At 34.6% G+C, this 18,647-nt stretch overlaps 2 protein-coding genes across 2 annotated transcripts; one reads left to right on the top strand and one right to left on the bottom strand.

The window, feature by feature from the left end:
- Positions 1–4,743: 4,743 nt before the first annotated feature.
- Positions 4,744–10,461, top strand: LOC145972903 (transmembrane protein 145). Its single transcript, XM_083101947.1, has 5 exons — positions 4,744–4,868; positions 6,032–6,452; positions 8,162–8,585; positions 8,662–9,251; positions 9,375–10,461. The coding sequence occupies exons 2-5, from the start codon at positions 6,306–6,308 to the stop codon at positions 9,642–9,644; spliced, it is 1,431 nt and encodes a 476-aa protein (XP_082958073.1). The 5' UTR covers positions 4,744–4,868; positions 6,032–6,305; the 3' UTR covers positions 9,645–10,461.
- Alr (Evr1_Alr domain-containing protein Alr) lies at positions 10,058–11,512 on the bottom strand. The gene is made up of 3 exons (XM_083101948.1): positions 11,272–11,512; positions 10,947–11,156; positions 10,058–10,620 (listed from the first exon to the last, which is right to left on the bottom strand). Exons 2-3 carry the CDS (start codon positions 11,028–11,030, stop codon positions 10,228–10,230), a joined length of 477 nt encoding a protein of 158 aa, XP_082958074.1. The 5' UTR covers positions 11,031–11,156; positions 11,272–11,512; the 3' UTR covers positions 10,058–10,227.
- Positions 11,513–18,647: the final 7,135 nt, after the last annotated feature.

The raw sequence follows: 18,647 nt of genomic DNA on the forward strand, positions 1-18,647 counted from the left end.
CGTATGAAGATGTTTGAAGTGTGATTAAAAACGTTTGTGAGTAATTAGAATAATTATAAAAAATTAATCATTTTTACAGTATGTAGTTAGCCAACATAACTAAATATTAAAAATTCTCCTTATGAATCGTTTGTATTTCGTATGAAGAGTTTTGAAGTATAATTAAAAAGGTTTGCGAGTCATTCGTTTAATTTTAATTAAATGTTTTTATATTGTGAAGTTAGCCGGAAGCTATATAAAATGGACGCCGTCCTGTGATTGGTCGATTTGCTTATGGTAAATACTAAAATTTTCTCATGTGTACTGACTTTAAGTGTAAGCAAAACGAGCAAATTTATCTCTTTTGTAACTTTTAATCCATGACTAATTTATTATTAATTCCGCATAATCGCATAATATATCATGGATCGTGATGCGTAGATAATTGAAATATGTTTTTCTATCAATAAATAAGTAAATCTTTTATAATTGTTTTATAATGTAGTCATCATTCAGAAAATGATCACAATTTGTGATTATGTATTTAACTGTTATTTTATATTCGCTTTCAAATAATAAACTATATAATAATAAAATTTATATAAAAAGATGGTAATATATGTAATCCAATTAATTATAATTGACAAAATAATTTCTTGTGAAAAAATAAAAGTAAAAAATACCCCAATAGCCAAGTCTGCTAAAGCAGATCTTGTCAGGTAATCTGTTACAAATTTTTGTCGACAGAAAGATTACAGAATTGATGCAGGTTCTGATATATCATGTGATGTCGGCAGAATGTCAACAGAAATATAACAAAATCTGTTCACATAACTGGACAACAGATTATCAACAGAAACCGAGCAGAACTTGTTGATATAATTGACGGCACATTGATGGCAGAAACTGAACAGGATCTGTGCAGCGCAATTTTGACAGCAGATTGGTAACAAAAATCGAGCAGGATCTGCGCAATGAAATTTGATATCAAATTGTCAGCAGAACCCGAGTAGAGCCTGCTAATGTAACTGACGGCAGATTGATGGCAGAAATGGAACAGGATCTGTGCGGCGAAATTTGTATTATGTTATGTAAGTCAATATGGCGACTTAATACTCGATGCTCATTGGTCCATATGGTCTTATGTTATGCATATGCAGCTATGCAATTTTGTGTGATGGCCTTAAAGGCTTTCGCACATGAAATTCCATAAGCACGTAAGACATAAGCGTAAGGAAATCGACCAATCACGGTCGGATTTTGACCCCTTGAAGGGGCTAATACTTGACCATGATTGGTCGATTTCCTTACGTTTATGTCTTACGTGCTTATGGAATTTCATGTGTGATGGCCATAAGGGCCTGAGCAGAATGGCTGCCTTAAGATTTTAAGACTATGGCCAGTATTCATAGTCCGTTCTTATATTTAAGATCGTCTTAAGTTCATCTTTAGATATTGTATGTATCATTTCATTGGCTATGGATTATCTGAAGATGAACTAAAGACGATCTTAAATATAAGACCGGACTATGAATACCGGCCTATGTTTTATGCCTTAGGTCTTTGTCTTAGGTAACGCACAATACTGTGTGTTATGTCTCGAGTCTTATGTATACGTGAACGTTTATTTCTTACCTAATGCGTCGTCTACAATGAGATTTTAAGGAAATTTAAGGCGAATTAAACGTTTGGTGCGCATCACTTTTGATTCGCGTATCAAAAGACGTACGGTGTAAACCAGGCCGATGCGTATCGTACCAACTCAAACGGCATTGTTTACACCAGTGCTGTTACTTAGGGCCTGAGCAGAATGGCTGCCTTATAATTTTAAAACTATGTTTTATGCCTTAGGTCTTTGTCTTAAGCGTCGTCTACAATGAGATTTTAAGGAGACTTAAGCCGGTTATACAATAGCTGTCGTAAGTCGGGTGTCGTAAGAGTTGACCAATCACAGTTGATTTTAGAGAAGAATAATCGAATACGATTGGTCAACTCTTACGACACCCGACTTACGACAGCTATTGTATAACCGGCTTTAAGGCGTAAGATTTAAGAAATTGACCAATCACAGTCGAGTATTCTCTTAATACTTGACTGTGATTGGTCAATTTCTTAAGTCTTACGCCTTAAAGCCGGTTATACAATAGCTGTCGTAAGTCGGGTGTCGTAAGAGTTGACCAATCGTATTCGATTATTCTTCTCTAAAATCAACTGTGATTGGTCAACTCTTACGACACCCGACTTACGACAGCTATTGTATAACCGGCTTAAGTCTCCTTAAAATCTCATTGTAGACGACGCTTAAGACAAAGACCTAAGGCATAAAACATAGTTTTAAAATTATAAGGCAGCCATTCTGCTCAGGCCCTAAGTAACAGCACTGGTGTAAACAATGCCGTTTGAGTTGGTACGATACGCATCGGCCTGGTTTACACCGTACGTCTTTTGATACGCGAATCAAAAGTGATGCGCACCAAACGTTTAATTCGACTGCATTTACATCAAATGTATAAATACATGCGCGCGCTTTAAGGAATCCAGCTAAAGTATGCAATAAAGTACGAAGAGTCGACAAGTAATACACAGTAGTGTTATATTATCCTTCTTTATATTATCCTTGTTATATTAATCCTTCGTTCTTTAATACACAAGTGTTTACAGCGCCATACATATGCTTGATACGCGTATTATTTTGATACGATACGCCTTCTCGATGGCCTTTACATGTAAACCAGGCTACTACCCTCACAGCACCGAACATTGCAGTAAGATTATAGAAAGGTTACAATCTTAAGCCTACGGCACACGGTACAATTTTTCGTACTGGATTTGATAAGATTTAGTAAAATATTAGAAATGCTGCATTCTGATTGGTGCATTTTTAGTATTTTACTAAATCTTATCAAATCCAGTACGAAAAATCGTACCGTGTGCCGTCGGCTTTACACATTACAATGATCAAGTTATTGGTATATACCATTAATCTTACAATATAATCTTATATTATAATATTGTCGAAAGATTAATGGAACGTTATTTCAATATTTCAATAACCTTACGCACAATCATCTTACTTTTCATTGCGTATGCTGAAAATATTGCAAAACTATATGAAATATCGCTTAATATTAATAATTGAATTTAATATGCATGTTTTTCCAAAATTATTTATTTATTAAAAAATTAAATTAAATTAAATTATAAAAATACTGACAATTATAATATATATTATAAAATTAATAAATATATTTGTCTGTATTACTTATGCTTGACAATTTCTCCTGCATAGGAATAAATCATATAAATTTTATGTTAATTGTAGAAATTTTTGTAGGATAAAAATGAGAAAGCAACAGCAGCGCAAAGTTAACGTTCATGGAGTTGATGTTTCCGAATAAAGTGCCTAAAATGATTATCTGTTACGTTAATAGTTAAAAAAATTATATTAAAAGTTATAAAAATTATGAGTTTATTATATATATATATATATATATATATATATATATATATATATATATATATATATATATAAGTTTATTATATATATATATATATATATATATATATATATATATATAATAAACTCATAATTTTTATAACTTTTAATATAATTTTTTTAACAATTATTAATATTATATAATACTTTTATGTTATTGCAATTTTGATGTACTTAATATTTATGTGTACTTATATATCTTATATATATGTGTATATATATATATATATATATATATATACATATATATAAGATATATAAGTACACATAAATATTAAGTACATCAAAATTGCAATAACATAAAAGTATTACATAATAAATAAATAATATATGAGATGATAATATGATAATAAATAATATAATAATATATATATATACAAAAATACAAATAAAAGTTTATTTTTTATAATTTAATGGATTTTTTTTACAGATTGCAAAATTCCTTATAAATCCATTCAATTTTGAACTATTCAACTATTGGCGAAAAAACAAATGAAAACTAATATAATAATGAAAACTAATCCCTAACAGCACATGATATCATTCGAATATTCTATACTCATACTGTAATATACGTTACAGATGTAATATACTGAGAATAATCTCATAACATCTCTTGTTGTATATTATTTTTCATATATTCTCAGAATATACTTTGCATATCTCGTATTAGTATATTCTTTCTCGTATATTTTCAGGATATTCTATAATATTGCATGTGTTTCCTCATTTTGCCGCTACGCGCGCCACCAAACTCGTACTTAATTTTCGGTGAAATGGATATAAAGGACTGGTACTAACTCGGGTTCCAAAGTTTCTTCTTTTTTCTTTTTACTCAGTTTAATTTATAATAAACTGACTTAATTTAAAATTTTTCATTTGTTTAGTAGTTTAGTTGTTTTGGATTCCTTGTTGGGATTCAGAAGTACTAAAAAGATTATTTAAAATTAAAATGAGAAATAGTGTGTCCGTTTACTGCATTTATTAAAAGTATTTCTATTACATATATGAAATTATATTACAAGATATTCTCAGTATTTACTATTAACTAAAATAGCCGGACATTAGGGCATTCTTAATATATACTTAGTATATCATAGTATGTATCTCGAATGTTCTGAGAATATATCATTGTACTTTTGCGATATTCTTCGAACATTCTCAGTATCTACATGTGCTGTTAGGGATGTAATAACTAATAATGTTCAATTGATTTTTTGCCAATAGTTGAATAGGCCAATATAATTTTATTGCAAAAATAATTTATTAAAAATAATATTGGAAGGTTCCTAGCATATTGCATGAATATTAATACAACATTGCCTTACAAGATTTCTGGAATGTTAATGGAATGAATTTGGACGAACATTTTTATATTATTGGGATGTTAATGGTAGGTTTATTAATCTTCGTGGAATGTTACTATCTTACAATTTAAGATTACCGTAACCTTATTAGAATGTTGATGTGCTGTGAGGGTAGTAAAATATTCATTTTTCGATTATCTTACCTTAATACTTTTATATGCAAAGTAATGAGAGGAATCAATTGGTGTAAAAAAAAAACATAGTTGTTTTTAAGAAAAAATATGTAATTGTTAATTGCAAATTACATATTTTTTTTAAAAAACAACTATGTTTTTTCTTTACACCAATTGATTCCTCTTATTGTTTTGTATATAAAAGTATTAAGGTAAGATAATCGAAAAATGAATATTTTACTAGATATTTTATGGTTTATGTAAAATTAAGAAATTATTTCAAGCCTCATAACTCGAAAAGTACTCAATGAAGAAATACTTTATTATAGTGTTTTGGAAAGCCCTCGAGATAAGCTGTAAGAATACATAATAAAAAATAGGGGGTTCCATTTAAAAAATTAAAGGTAACCTTCATGTGACATTTTTGCTTATTACTTAATAATTATTGCGAATTTTGCAAAATGGTAGAGGACTTTTCTTCTTAGTTTGACCCAATCTATCATCACTTTTCGTTTGGTCCCTCACGAATCGGACACCCTGTATATATAATACGGCTCATTAATTCTGGATCCATTTGCTACTATTTATTGGCATAGTGGGCCAATTATATAAAAATATATATAAATGATAAGTTATGTGACACTTAAAAAATGTTTTCTCTCTTCAAAAATTGTGATAACATAATGTTATGATAAATAATTATGTAATTATGATAAATGAATTATTTTCCCTCGCCGCATCGCAAATAATCAATTCAACCTGGCGAGAAAATGACGCATTGCACATGCATAGTACATATCGCACAAGCGACATAAATGTCAGGGACACTCGAGTCATTTAGCGCGCATAGTCAATTTATTAATCGCGCAAACATAATTTTCGCTCGTCGATCTAAAAATTTGCCGCCTTTTTAAATTATAATAATTTTAAATTACATGTCTCTATCCTACTTTTACTCTTAATTTTTTCCTCTTTCTTGCATCAGAGTTCGAATCAATTCGTTTTACATATAAAAAATTTACGATAAAGCAAGGCATCAATACATACACATACAGAAGCAAATCTATTTTTTTCAGGTTCTATTATTTCAATTGCTGGCAAAAATATAAAATAAATATATATAATAAATAGAGAAAGAGAAAAAGATGAAATGGAAAAGAAAGTACAAAACTGCAAAAATAAAATATAAAATTCCAAACATGCTCTTTCTACAACAATTTCGCAAACGGCTTGTTTTTACGCAAACAATCAAATCGATGCTCGTTATACAAGTCACATAGCACCGAGAAATATTGATCAAGGTGCTTGCCCGACCGCTGACAGTGTGCGTCCGTAACGATCACTGTAGTTATGTGTGGAGGAATTGTCGCACGAGAATTGTCGCGCACTCGAAATTCGAAACTGGGCCTTTTATTATTGCTCTTCTCGATCGCGCATCTGCCGTTGCTGCGACACGTTGATGCCAAGATACTTCGTGGTGATTTGGTGACACGCGAGGTAATTGTATATATCAACTGATTAATGTGGCAAGTGAAATCGCGCGATTTTATAACGAGGCAATTTATCCCTCTGAAAACATTAGTAATAATTGAGCGTAAAAAAAATCACTTGTTATAACTGAAATATGAACTGAATAAATTTTCATTAAATTTGTGTAGATTAAATATACAGGGTGAGTTTTTTATTTTGAGACATCGAAATATCTCGTAAAGTCTAAAAGATACGATAAAATGTTTCAGACAAAAGTTGTATGGTTTCAAGGGGGACATAAGATGGTGCCATTAGTTTGACCTTATAGAATCACCTGAAGGTCACGTGAAGGTCACCTCCAACTTTTTAAATGGGACACCCTATATGCTTTTACATATTCTTGTAGCTCATCTCGAGAGCTTTCCAAAACACTATAATTAAGTTAGTTTTTGTTAAGTACTTTCCGAGTTATAAGGCTTGAAATCATTTCTTAATTTTACATAAACCGTAAAATATTTTGTAAAATATTCATTTTTCGATTATCTTACCTTAAATTTAATACTTTTATTTACAAAATAATGATAGGAATCAATTGGTGTAAAGAAAACACATAGTTATTTTTAAGAAAAAATATGTAATTGTTAATTGCAAATTACATATTTTTTCTTAAAAATAACTATGTGTTTTCTTTACACCAGTTGATCTCTCATTATTTTGTACATAAAAGTATTAAGGTAAGATAATCGAAAAATGAATATTTTACAAGATATTTTACGGTTTATATAAAATTAAGAAACGAATTCAAGCCTTATAACTCAGAAAGTACTTAATGAAAACTAACTTAATTATAATGTTTTCGAAAGCTCTTGAAATGAGCTACAAGAATATGCAAAAGCATATAGGGTGTCCCATTTAAAAAGTTGGAGGTGACCTTCAGGTGACTCTTTAAGGTCAAACTAATGGCACCATCTTATGTCCTCCTTGAAACCATACAACTTTTGTCTGAAACATTTTATCGTATCTTTTAGACTTTACGAGATATTTCGATATCTCAAGATAAAAAACTCACCCTGTATAAAATACGCAAAATTTAATCATCGAAGATTTAATTTTGTATTTTTTTTGGTTATAATACAGTTTGGAACATCGTGTTAAAAATCTCGGCAAATCAATGGTTAAAAATTCCATAATTTATATACTCTATTATATATATTACAGAAAAATTTCTAAATATAGTGAAAGAAATAATATAAAAATATTATTATGATTATATTGTTACTATATGATTTAATATAAAATATACAAAAATTAATCAATGAAAATTTAATTGTATTTTTTATGTTATGATACGATTCGAAATATCGTATTAAAAACAATTTAAAAAAAACCTATAATTTATATACTTTATATATATACATTTTATTATGTATCATAGAAAGTTTTTGAATGTAATGAGAGAAGTAATATAAAAAATATTTTTACAGTTATTCTTATTATCGATTAATATAATATTGACTGATGCACAAGATCAGCTTTACATTGTTATTATTTTTCCAATAAAATAACAAGCTTTGATGATAAAAAAAATTATGGTATAGATAGATAATATAAATAAAAAAAAAAGTGTATATATATACATATATATATATATATATATATATATATATATATATATATATATATATATATATATATATATATATATATATATATATATGGAAATGACGAATTTTCAGAATTGGGCATTTGTCGCGAGATTCTGTTTTTTAACGGAACGCGGTACTTTCCGATACCACTTTCAATTAGGAAGTGAGGAGCGCGATTTAAATCTGTTGCTTTACTACGATGGACCTCATCAATGGCCCACTGTCTATCCTTCCAACAAAACATGCCGAGAGAAAGAGAGTATCCTTAATATTGATTACGGTCAAATAATACCCTTGAACACATCGTTACACTTATCGGGATGTGAGGAGAATGATGACGGTATAATTCGATGCGATAGTCAAAGGAGATTTATCTCGGCACGGCCGAGATGGTGGTTCATAGTTTTAGCCGACTGCTCTTCCAAGACAGGCTTGAATGTCACGTACTGGATATCGTTGACTAACGCGCCAATCGGTACATTCTGGAAGGAACACTTCTCCGCGGACGAATTCTGCAAGTAATTTGACTTTCACGACAATCGACGAAACTCGGAGTAGCGTTCCTTAATTGTGTCTGTTCTTGTTTGCAGATATACTGCCGCTGCTGATAGCGACTGCAAGTATTTATGTGATAGTCACCACGCTCAGTTTCTACGTAGCACTGCAATTACGTTCGAGGAGACTACTGCATATATCCTACAAGTTGTTTATGATTTCCGTGTTGTGTCAATTGTTGGGCCTGTTGTGTGAGATTTACAGTTACGTAAATCTTGGTTTAAGGGGAGCGCCAGCCGAGAACGCTCATTTATTGGGTCAGCTGTCGGGAGCATGCTCCGAAATTCTGTACACGGTGCTCATGTTGCTGCTTGCGCTTGGTTACACAGTTACCAAAAGTGTCCTTACGCCGTCCCAAGTCCGATGGCTTATACTGTTTATCAGTATTACTGCCAGCTGTCAAATGTCATTGTATATATATCAATCTGAGATATTCGACCCCGGATTGGTGTTGTATATTTACGAATCGCCACCGGGCTATGGAATAATAGCATTGAAATTGATCGCCTGGTTCGTATTCGTCACTCGTTGTTTCAAGACCATTAGGAAACTGAACACAAAGCTCCATTTCTATTTTTCGCTGATTATCTTGGGATCAATGTGGTTCCTCTGTCATCCGCTAACGGTATATTCATATATTAATTTTATTTTAAAGTAATTTCTGGTCATTTTTATGTATAAGTATACTATTGGAATAAAACATTTTACATTTTATAAAGATATGTAATGTATATTTTATCTTCTATAGATATTGACCATCACTCTGTTTGTGGATAAATGGGTGAGAGAGAGCGTCGCTAAAGGAAGTTCCCTTTGCATTGTCTTCTTGGGTCACATAACGTTTTTATATGTAACTCGACCATCTGTAAATAATAAGCGGTTTCCATTCCACATTAGGACATGTCAAGTTGTGCCTATAGGTGGCCATGGACAAGATCACAGCTACGAGCCTGGTTCTCGAACTGCAGTTACAGCATTTACTATCACGCGAACACCAGCTTACCTTAATCAATTATGATAGAAAAAAAAATAGTAGATAGAAATGTATCACTATTGATGGAACGCACTCTTATTGAAGTGGCTACTGAAGAAAAACAAATTTTTGTGATATCAGTATATTTTTTTACCATACATAGTGTAATGAGATGCATGGCAATGTATGCATTTTTAGATTGAATCTTAAAATAGATATCCTAATTTGGATAATCAAATAATGTTAATAACAATACTGAATTTTTTGCCACTACATTGGCAAAAACTTCTATGTAAACAATTTGGAATCTATATGACCTTTATCTTATCTTGTCACAAAGATATTTATAATAAAGTGTATAATGCAATTTTAAATTGTTTCTTATTTTAACGATGAGAAGTTTATTCTATTTTATCTAGGAAAAAAGATGGGTGTAAAAAATTTTTTAAGAAAATGTATTGTCAATTTTCATTTTTTATATGTACATATTATGCAATTTTGTGTATGTGTGTGTGTAAATTTAAGGCCAATAAATTATGTTCAATAAAGATACTAATAATTATCTACAATAATCCATACTTATATTCAGGTCCCATTGTACATTAGAAAATACTATTATTACTTATCGTCAATCACAAGAGCCATCCAGCCAGCCATCTCTCCACCTTTGATTCACTAATTTACAATCAAATTCTGGTTTTCCAAGCTTCTTGTTTACCTCATTATGGATTTTGCATAGCCATTGACTCAATTTTTCCTGAGAGCCAGTCTCTGGTGGTGAATGTTTTAATTGTTCCCGCAAATCCTCTGCACATATGTTGCAAGGATAAAATTTGGAAAATATGTGAAAGAAATTGTTCATGTCCACCTTCTGTTCTTCACTTGGTTTATCTGGATAGTATGCAGTCATAGTGTGTAAAAAGGCCCAAGACTTTGAACCTAATTCATCTTTGTCTAAAGGACAATTGTCTCGAGTACTATTACTGCTAATTGAAGTTTGGTTTTGTTTTTTCTGTGCTTCCTATATAAAGTACAATTTGTGAATACAATTATAATGATATATAATTATATGCAATTCTTACAAAATAATAAAATATATAAAATACATATTATATGTATTTTATTATTTTGTAAGATGTACATGATTACATGTGTTTTTTTATTATATATATATATATATATATATGTGTGTGTGTGTGTATATAATGAAATATATATGAAATAAAATATATATGAATATATAAAATATTCAAGAAATAAGAGTAATTTTTATATAGCATTTTTTGATATATCAAGATGAGATTATTGAACATGATTAATAAATATTTTTACGAATTACTGGTTTACCTTCTCTGAGTCATAGGCTTCTTTCTGACGTTTCGCCCAAGTCCTAAAGTCCGTGCAAGCACGACACGGCTTTTCATTCGACATTTTTTTAGCAAAGAGTATGTACGTAAAGAGCTACCGTAGACAGATTAATAGCTCTCACATGTGCAGCATAACCTCTCTTTTTTTCTCTTATAATTATAAAATTGAACTCGAGGGATTTTTTTAATCCTAGTACATTTTCAGCGAAATTATTTCATGACGTCGTCAGGTGAAATGGATTTATGGACAGTTAAAAGCATTTTTATAATACTAAAAATTTAAAAATTACAACTACCGCTCTTACAGCGATTTCGAGCCACTCCATGATGTAATCTAACCTTTGGCCCACAATAGGTGTAGTAAGCCTTAAGCCGTAAGATATTGACCAATCACAGTTGAATGTAAGAAGAATAATTGAATATGATTGATTAATTTTTTATGGCTCAAAGCTTATTACACCTATTGTGAATCCAGTTTAAAGGCCTTTAAAGCCCGTGGCCCGTACAGAGAGAAACCTGAGAGCGGCCACGTCAGTGTTTTGCCTCTTTTTATTGTTTTACAAGCGATACAAGCGTTTTACATGCGGCCATTGGCCGCATTCGGCGGACTCAACCGCTAAGTAGCAATCGAACATGATTGGTTTCTACTTTCAGGTCCGACCAATCAGCGTCGAATTACATCGGAAAATCTAGTAATGTTGCCCAACTGTTGAGGGCTGCTTCGACCAAACTCCGATTAATGCGGCGTCTACAATGAGATTTTAAGGAGACTTAAGGTGGAAGCACATAAAATTGCAGGAGCACATAACCATAAGCATAAGAAAATTGATTGGTTCATTTTCTTATGCATATATTTGTGGACCAATCAATTTCCTTATGCTTATGGTTATGCGCCTATGCAGTTTTATGTGCTTTTACCTTTAAGGTGGAAGCACATAAAATTGCAGGAGCACATAACCATAAGCATAAGAAAATTGATTGGTTCATTTTCTTATGCATATATTTGTGGACCAATCAATTTCCTTATGCTTATGGTTATGCGCCTATGCAATTTTATGTGCTTTCACCTTTAAGGCTTTCGCACATGAAATTCCATAAGCACGTAAGACATAAGCGTAAGAAGTATCGTAGGAAATCGACCAATCACGGTCGAGTTTTGACCCCTTGGAGGGGCTAATACTCAAGCATTACCTGGACATGAAAAACAGAAATGTAATATTTTATTGTAGTATTGTATTAATATTACATATGTATGATTGAAATGATTGTGATGAAAAGTTTTGATCGATAATATACATAAAAATTCTGACGAAAACATTGGCAGAGAGAAAACGAATATTGTATTTGTGACAAAGTGCTTTTGGGATGTTATGGGATTGATTTATGAATCAATCCCATAACATTACGGATTCCATTACAATTTACTACAACAAGTTGCACCAGATATTATGTAGTATTCATCTATTATGGCTATATTAGCTTCTATCTGAAAAATTGACAATAATTAACAAAGTAATCAATAATAATCAATAATAATTAACAAAGAAAATGATAACATAAAAGAATATGCTAAAAATGTGCGCTTATATATATTTGAAAATACAAAAGAAGACTTACTTCCGATAAGGCATGGGCAACTTTCAAGTTTTCGGATGCAAAAATAATAAAATCTACAGAGATATCTATTTTTGCTCTTATAACATCAGCAATGGATTCATATTGATCTATATGCCATCTCCTCTCTCTCGCATTTTGATGTAAGCCTTCCGATATTCTGTGACATAACTCAGCCGATCTTACTATCTATAGAAATAGATTTTATATCAGAAATATATATTTATATAGCAAAAATTATATATTAAATATTACTACAGTCCAGAAAATTATAATATACTTAGCATGAAACTGATTTTTTATACAAGCTATAAAAAAAATTCTTCTATACCCCGTAAGCAAAATGTTAGCAGTATGTCGGCAGACTGGTAACAGATTTAATCAAAGTATATCAGCAGACTGACATCAACTGCGTCCTCATTCAGCTTATATTCTGCTGACAGAGCCTGCTCACAGAATCTGACAGCAGATTGGTAGCAGAAAGCAGGATCTGTTAACACTTGACGCTCGATTGGCGGCAAAAACCGAGCAGAATCTGTAAACATAATCTGACAACAGATTGTCGGCAGAAATCGAGCAGGATCTGCGCACGCAATCTGATGGCAAATTGACAGCAGAAACCGAACAAGATTTGGGCTTACTTATATTAATGTTGTATAAATGCAATAAAATTGATTATTACAGGTGCTAAATAAGAGTATTATCGGTGAGTTATCTATTAATTACAATTTTTTCTAATATGACATAATGTATAATAATATATTGTATGTTATATCGTAATTATTCTCACATAACGAAGGACTAGTTCAATTTAATTAAATTAATAATAAAGTAAATGATAAAAGTAAATGTAACTTGTAAAACTGGAGATGTAATTTATTTAGAATTTATGCTTCAAAGCATTTATTTAGAATTTATGCTTTAAAGCTTTATGCTTCAAATAGGCAGTAAATGAATAATTTACCATTTATCCTATTGATTCCAATCAGTTTAATATTCTGAATCTCATCTGTTTGTATCAGATGTCAGAAATTAAAGTGATAGAAATAGTTACTATGGTTCATATTCTGAATCCTCTTTTATTGATAAAAGTGCCTTTAAAAGTGGCTTATAAGCCTTCTGATTGGCTGTAAGCCACTTTTAGAGGCACTTTTATCGATAAAAGAGGATTCAGAATATGGACCTATATTTTTGATCTTTTATTAATAATCGCGACTTTATATATATTTTTGACAGAGATTTGATTGCGAGAAAGTATATCACATAGCAGTAAACGAAGGAACTATCGAATCATGCAAACCCTGTTCTGCTTCTGCCGTCAATCTGCTATCAGATATTGTGTGCGCAAATCCTGCTCGGTTTCTACAGGCAATCTGACATCAAATTTCGCCGCACAGATCCTGTTCCATTTCTGCCATCAATCTGCCGTCAGTTACATTAGCAGGCTTTACTCGGTTCTGCTGACAATTTGATATCAAATTTCATTGCGCAGATCCTGCTCGATTTTTGTTACCAATCTGCTGTCAAAATTGCGCCGCACAGATCCTGTTCAGTTTCTGCCATCAATGTGCCGTCAATTATATCAACAAGTTCTGCTCGGTTTCTGTTGATAATCTGTTGTCCAGTTATGTGAACAGATTTTGTTATATTTCTGTTGACATTCTGCCGACATCACATGATATATCAGAACCTGCATCAATTCTGTAATCTTTCTGTCGACAAAAATTTGTAACAGATTACCTGACAAGATCTGCTTTAGCAGACTTGGCTATTGGGGTATTTTTTACTTTTATTTTTTCACAAGAAATTATTTTGTCAATTATAATTAATTGGATTACATATATTACCATCTTTTTATATAAATTTTATTATTATTGTGACGTGGCGCCTTTTGCGCTCCGTCACAGTGACCCTGCCGGGGGGAGGTAGCGTACGGAGAGTCGTTCTTCGCACCTGAGGGGGGCCCCTTATCCGATCTCGCGATATATCTTTGTATAGATTTCTGTGTCTGAGATTTAATTTTAAGCGAGCAGAGCGCGGCAATCTGAGCGAGCGGATAATAAGTGATGTACAGCAAGATCCCGGAGGGTGCAGTTACCGAAGAAAGGAAGAGGAGAGACTCGGACCGATGCCTCCACTCCAAAGAAAGGTCACGTATCGAGATCCCGCTCCGCCGCTATCCATAGGTAATCGTTGTATTAATATCCGCTACTTTTAGAGAAACCACGACGGGGAAACCCGGACGAGGGAAGATCAACTCTCTCCCAGGCTGCAGACTGAGGAGAGGAGATACATCCGGAGACGGACGAGAATACGGCCTGGCCAGCCCAAGACGTCCGATCTACCGAGAAAATACAAACGTCCAGGATACCGTCGACAGTGGATTTTGGCTCCTATCGGAGGGCAACCCGCAATACAGCAGGACGAAATTTAAGAGGGCGGAGAATATCGACCCCTTCTTATCGAAAATCGACAGGATGCGCGGAAAATCGGCGCGGGACTCGAGGGCCTTGCGGAGCATTTATCACAAGTCACTGTTCGACGAGCTATAATAGCAGAAGGACGACTCTCCATTCCGGCTACCGTATTGAGAGCACGACGACCGCAGCGAGCACATAGCGAGGACAGGGACACCGGAGAAACTGTAAGCCGTCGCTCAGGTAGCCGTAGAGATATTCCCGGATACAGCTGGCGTCATACCGTTTCTTGATACCGTCGCGAGGCGACGGTGAACGCGTTACCGAATTGTTGCAGAAAGCCTGCGTGCTTTTCTCGCGTTTCGTTGCCGGACGCCAGCTGGACCCCGGGTATCGCGGATTTGTCCCTCTCAGGGGGTTCGTCGCCGACAGTCATTATACCGTATCGTTAATGCCATACCGTACCGTATCGTATCGTATCGTTTCGTTCCGTATCTCGTTATATCATTGCGTGGAGCGTCGAATTGTGAATATTAATAGAGTCACGAGATTCCGACACTATCGTATTGCGTAAAGAAGATCGGGGTTTGCGTGAGATCGTTCTTCGCGAGTGCGAGTGCCGTATATCCAAAATCCACTCTGCAAGAATTGAATAATTCGCGAAATTTCTGTTTAAAATTTACGTCCGTTACCGTCCGTGTTGTTTGAAATTGCGTGAGGGTCGAATTTGTTTTCGCCGAGAGCGAAAGGTCAGGAAGATACCGGATAATATTGCGAGATAATATTTGTGCCCGCTGACGTGGAATTACCGTTACTTAGAACCGTCGTTACATCCGATTTTTCTGCGAATTACTTGTAGACTTTACTCATCGCGGTCCGTGAAATTATATTCGATCTCGGAATTATCTGTTAGTCGCGCGTATCATATGTCTTCGTTCCCGTATAGATAATAATCGACTTTCGTATCTTTCTTATAACTCTGATGTTTCTTTCTTTCGAAATTTATATTATCGATTTCGTTACTTGCGTATCCTCTGTATGTAATCTTTGCTATTTTCTCCGTACCGTTAACCTTTTCTACTGTATTCATATCGTCTTTGTCGTATACTTTGTTATAAACTTTGTCCATATACTATAATTGTTAAATATATTTATAATAATAATTGAAGGAGTGTCGATCATTTCTCTCTCCCGGAAGTTATTTAGTGCTCTCTCTCTAACCTACAAAGAATCCTGCCCCTCTGTCATTTACTGTGCTCTGGGTTACCGAACCCTTCCGTTACCGTAACGATATCGTGGCGCGGGAGACCGCGCCTGACGCCCAATACCGCTTTCCTTGTGAGAGCTGCGAGATACCGTACGCTACCGTATTTTGAGATACCGTTTTTTTTTGTAAATCAACTAATTTCCCTACCAGCCAAATTTGCACGCCGTCTCCTCCGGATCGGCGTTCCCGAGGCGGACAAAGGCGTTGCAAAATTTTTGGCGCCCAACGTGGGGCCCGACGCCGTGTGGAAGTACCGTATATAATACCGGAAAGTATTTAAAGAGAGAGAGAGAGAGAGAGAGAGAGAGAGAGAGAGAGAGAGAGTGAACTTTTCTTTTCTCTAGGGATCGACCTTTCAGTGTTGTGTCTTTGTTACCGTGTTGGTGCTGTTAAATAAAAATTTTTTTTTTTTGCAGTGATTGTTGTAGGTAAGTTGAAGTACTGTGTATCGTTCTATTATTGTCCTGGTGTGTGTTTTTGTAATATTATCGTCTATCATAATTTAAGGTTTTGATAACGACCCTGAAATTTGTGTGCTTTTTTTATATCAAGGTTATTATATACCGTGTTGACACTGCTGGATCGTTTTTTTTTTCCTCTCTCGTCATACCGAATAGGATACCGTAAAGTCCCGTTATTTCTGGTCGGTGAAATAGCGATCGTATAATATTTATTTTTGTTTCTTCGCCGTTTTGAGAGGGGGTCACCTGCCGTTCGATTACCGTTCTGACTGTTATTTATAATTCAAATTTACGTACTTTCCGTTAGTTTCCGTTATTTCGACGGTCTTGTGTGGTTTTTTTTTTTTTTTACCGCTAGCAGCTCGTACTTCTAGCCTCTTAGGGGGCAGAATAATATTATCTTTGAAATAATATTTGGAAAGCAAGGTTATTCTCCGAATTTGTACGACCGTGCCTTTTGTTAACCAATAATAATAACGAGAGAGTTCTGTTTTGATTTCTTATATTCTCTTCCTTCTTTTCACGCGTTTCGCCTTGGTAATACCGGGTTATTCGGGTGAAATTTCGTTCGTTGTTAACTTCTTTCGTTCCTTTCTTTTATTTAATTATATACGTCAATTTTTTTTCCTTTTCTTTTTTTTTCTTTTTCTTTCTTTGCTTATTTATCTTTTTATTTTATTATATATATATATATATATATTTTTTTTTCCTTTTCTTTTTTTGGAGCCTCTCGTTATTCATATGAGGAAGGATAGCGATCCCCATCAGTGGATAACTAATTTGAATATTGGACAGGCGCGTCGACATTTAGCGGATAGAGGGTTGAGTGTCCAGGGAATATTGCCAGTTTTGCGCGCGCGACTCCTCCGATACGAAAGAAACGTGAACGGGGAAGGAGAGGAAGACGAGGACGCGATGTCGCTAGAAGAGAGGGGAGACGCGGGCGCACGAGACTTCTTGGGGGAGGGCGCTGCGACTGACCCGAAAAGCCCCTTGTTACTAGGGGGACCAGACATAAAAGTGGATGAGGTCGCGGGGAGAGCTACCGATTACCGTCCAACTCAGCGCGCACATACGGCCGCCCAACTGACTAATTCTCGTCCGGCGTCTACCGCGGAGGCCTACAACTTAATGCGGAAATGGAATCTGCATTTCTCGGGAAAGCGGGGTAGTGATGCCGAAGCCTTTTTACTACGGATCAAAGAAGCCCGCGCGATAGTGCCGATCACCGATGCCGATCTTTTTAAGTGTCTGCCCTTATTTTTGTCGGAAGTCGCGTTATACTGGGTCCGACTGGAGAGCGAGAACTGGCGGAATTGGAATGACTTCGAGACAGCGTGGAGAGCGCGATTCGGGGATCCGGATTATCAATACGCGCTACGCGACGAAATATTTCGACGTACGCAGGGGGAGCACGAAACTGCGGTAGACTATTTGACTTGCCTACGGGCACTACTTAGTCGGATGACACCTCCCTGGCCGTTAGAAGAGCAATTAAATTTCGCGCATCGAAACATGTTACCGCGCATGCAAATAGCAATCCGACGCCAGGAGTTCAGAGATTTCGCTACTCTAGAGTACCTAGCTACACGCATAGAACGAAGCTTCCTGGCCGAAAAGAATTACCGACCTCCGTTACCGCCGGAACAGTCGATCTTCCCGGATTTAGCCTACCACGCGCCGAAAGGAAAAGCCAAGAATACCGCTACCGTTGCTACCGCTACCGCTAAAAAGAAGGAAAAGAAGAGGCCGGCCAAAACCCCAACCGCGAATACCGCGCAGAAGGACACCGCGGCCGCTACCGTTACCGAACCCTCAACGAGTGCTACCGTAATCCCTACCGCTAGTACATCAGATACCGTAAAATGCTGGAATTGCGATAAGACCGGACATCGAGCCCGCGGATGCACGGAACCGCGACG

Source organism: Camponotus vicinus, unplaced genomic scaffold (genome assembly GCF_025532165.1).
Source record: "Camponotus vicinus isolate PSW18456_S1 unplaced genomic scaffold, iyCamVici1.0 SCAF_6, whole genome shotgun sequence".
In the NCBI taxonomy this organism is placed as follows: domain Eukaryota; kingdom Metazoa; phylum Arthropoda; class Insecta; order Hymenoptera; family Formicidae; genus Camponotus; species Camponotus vicinus.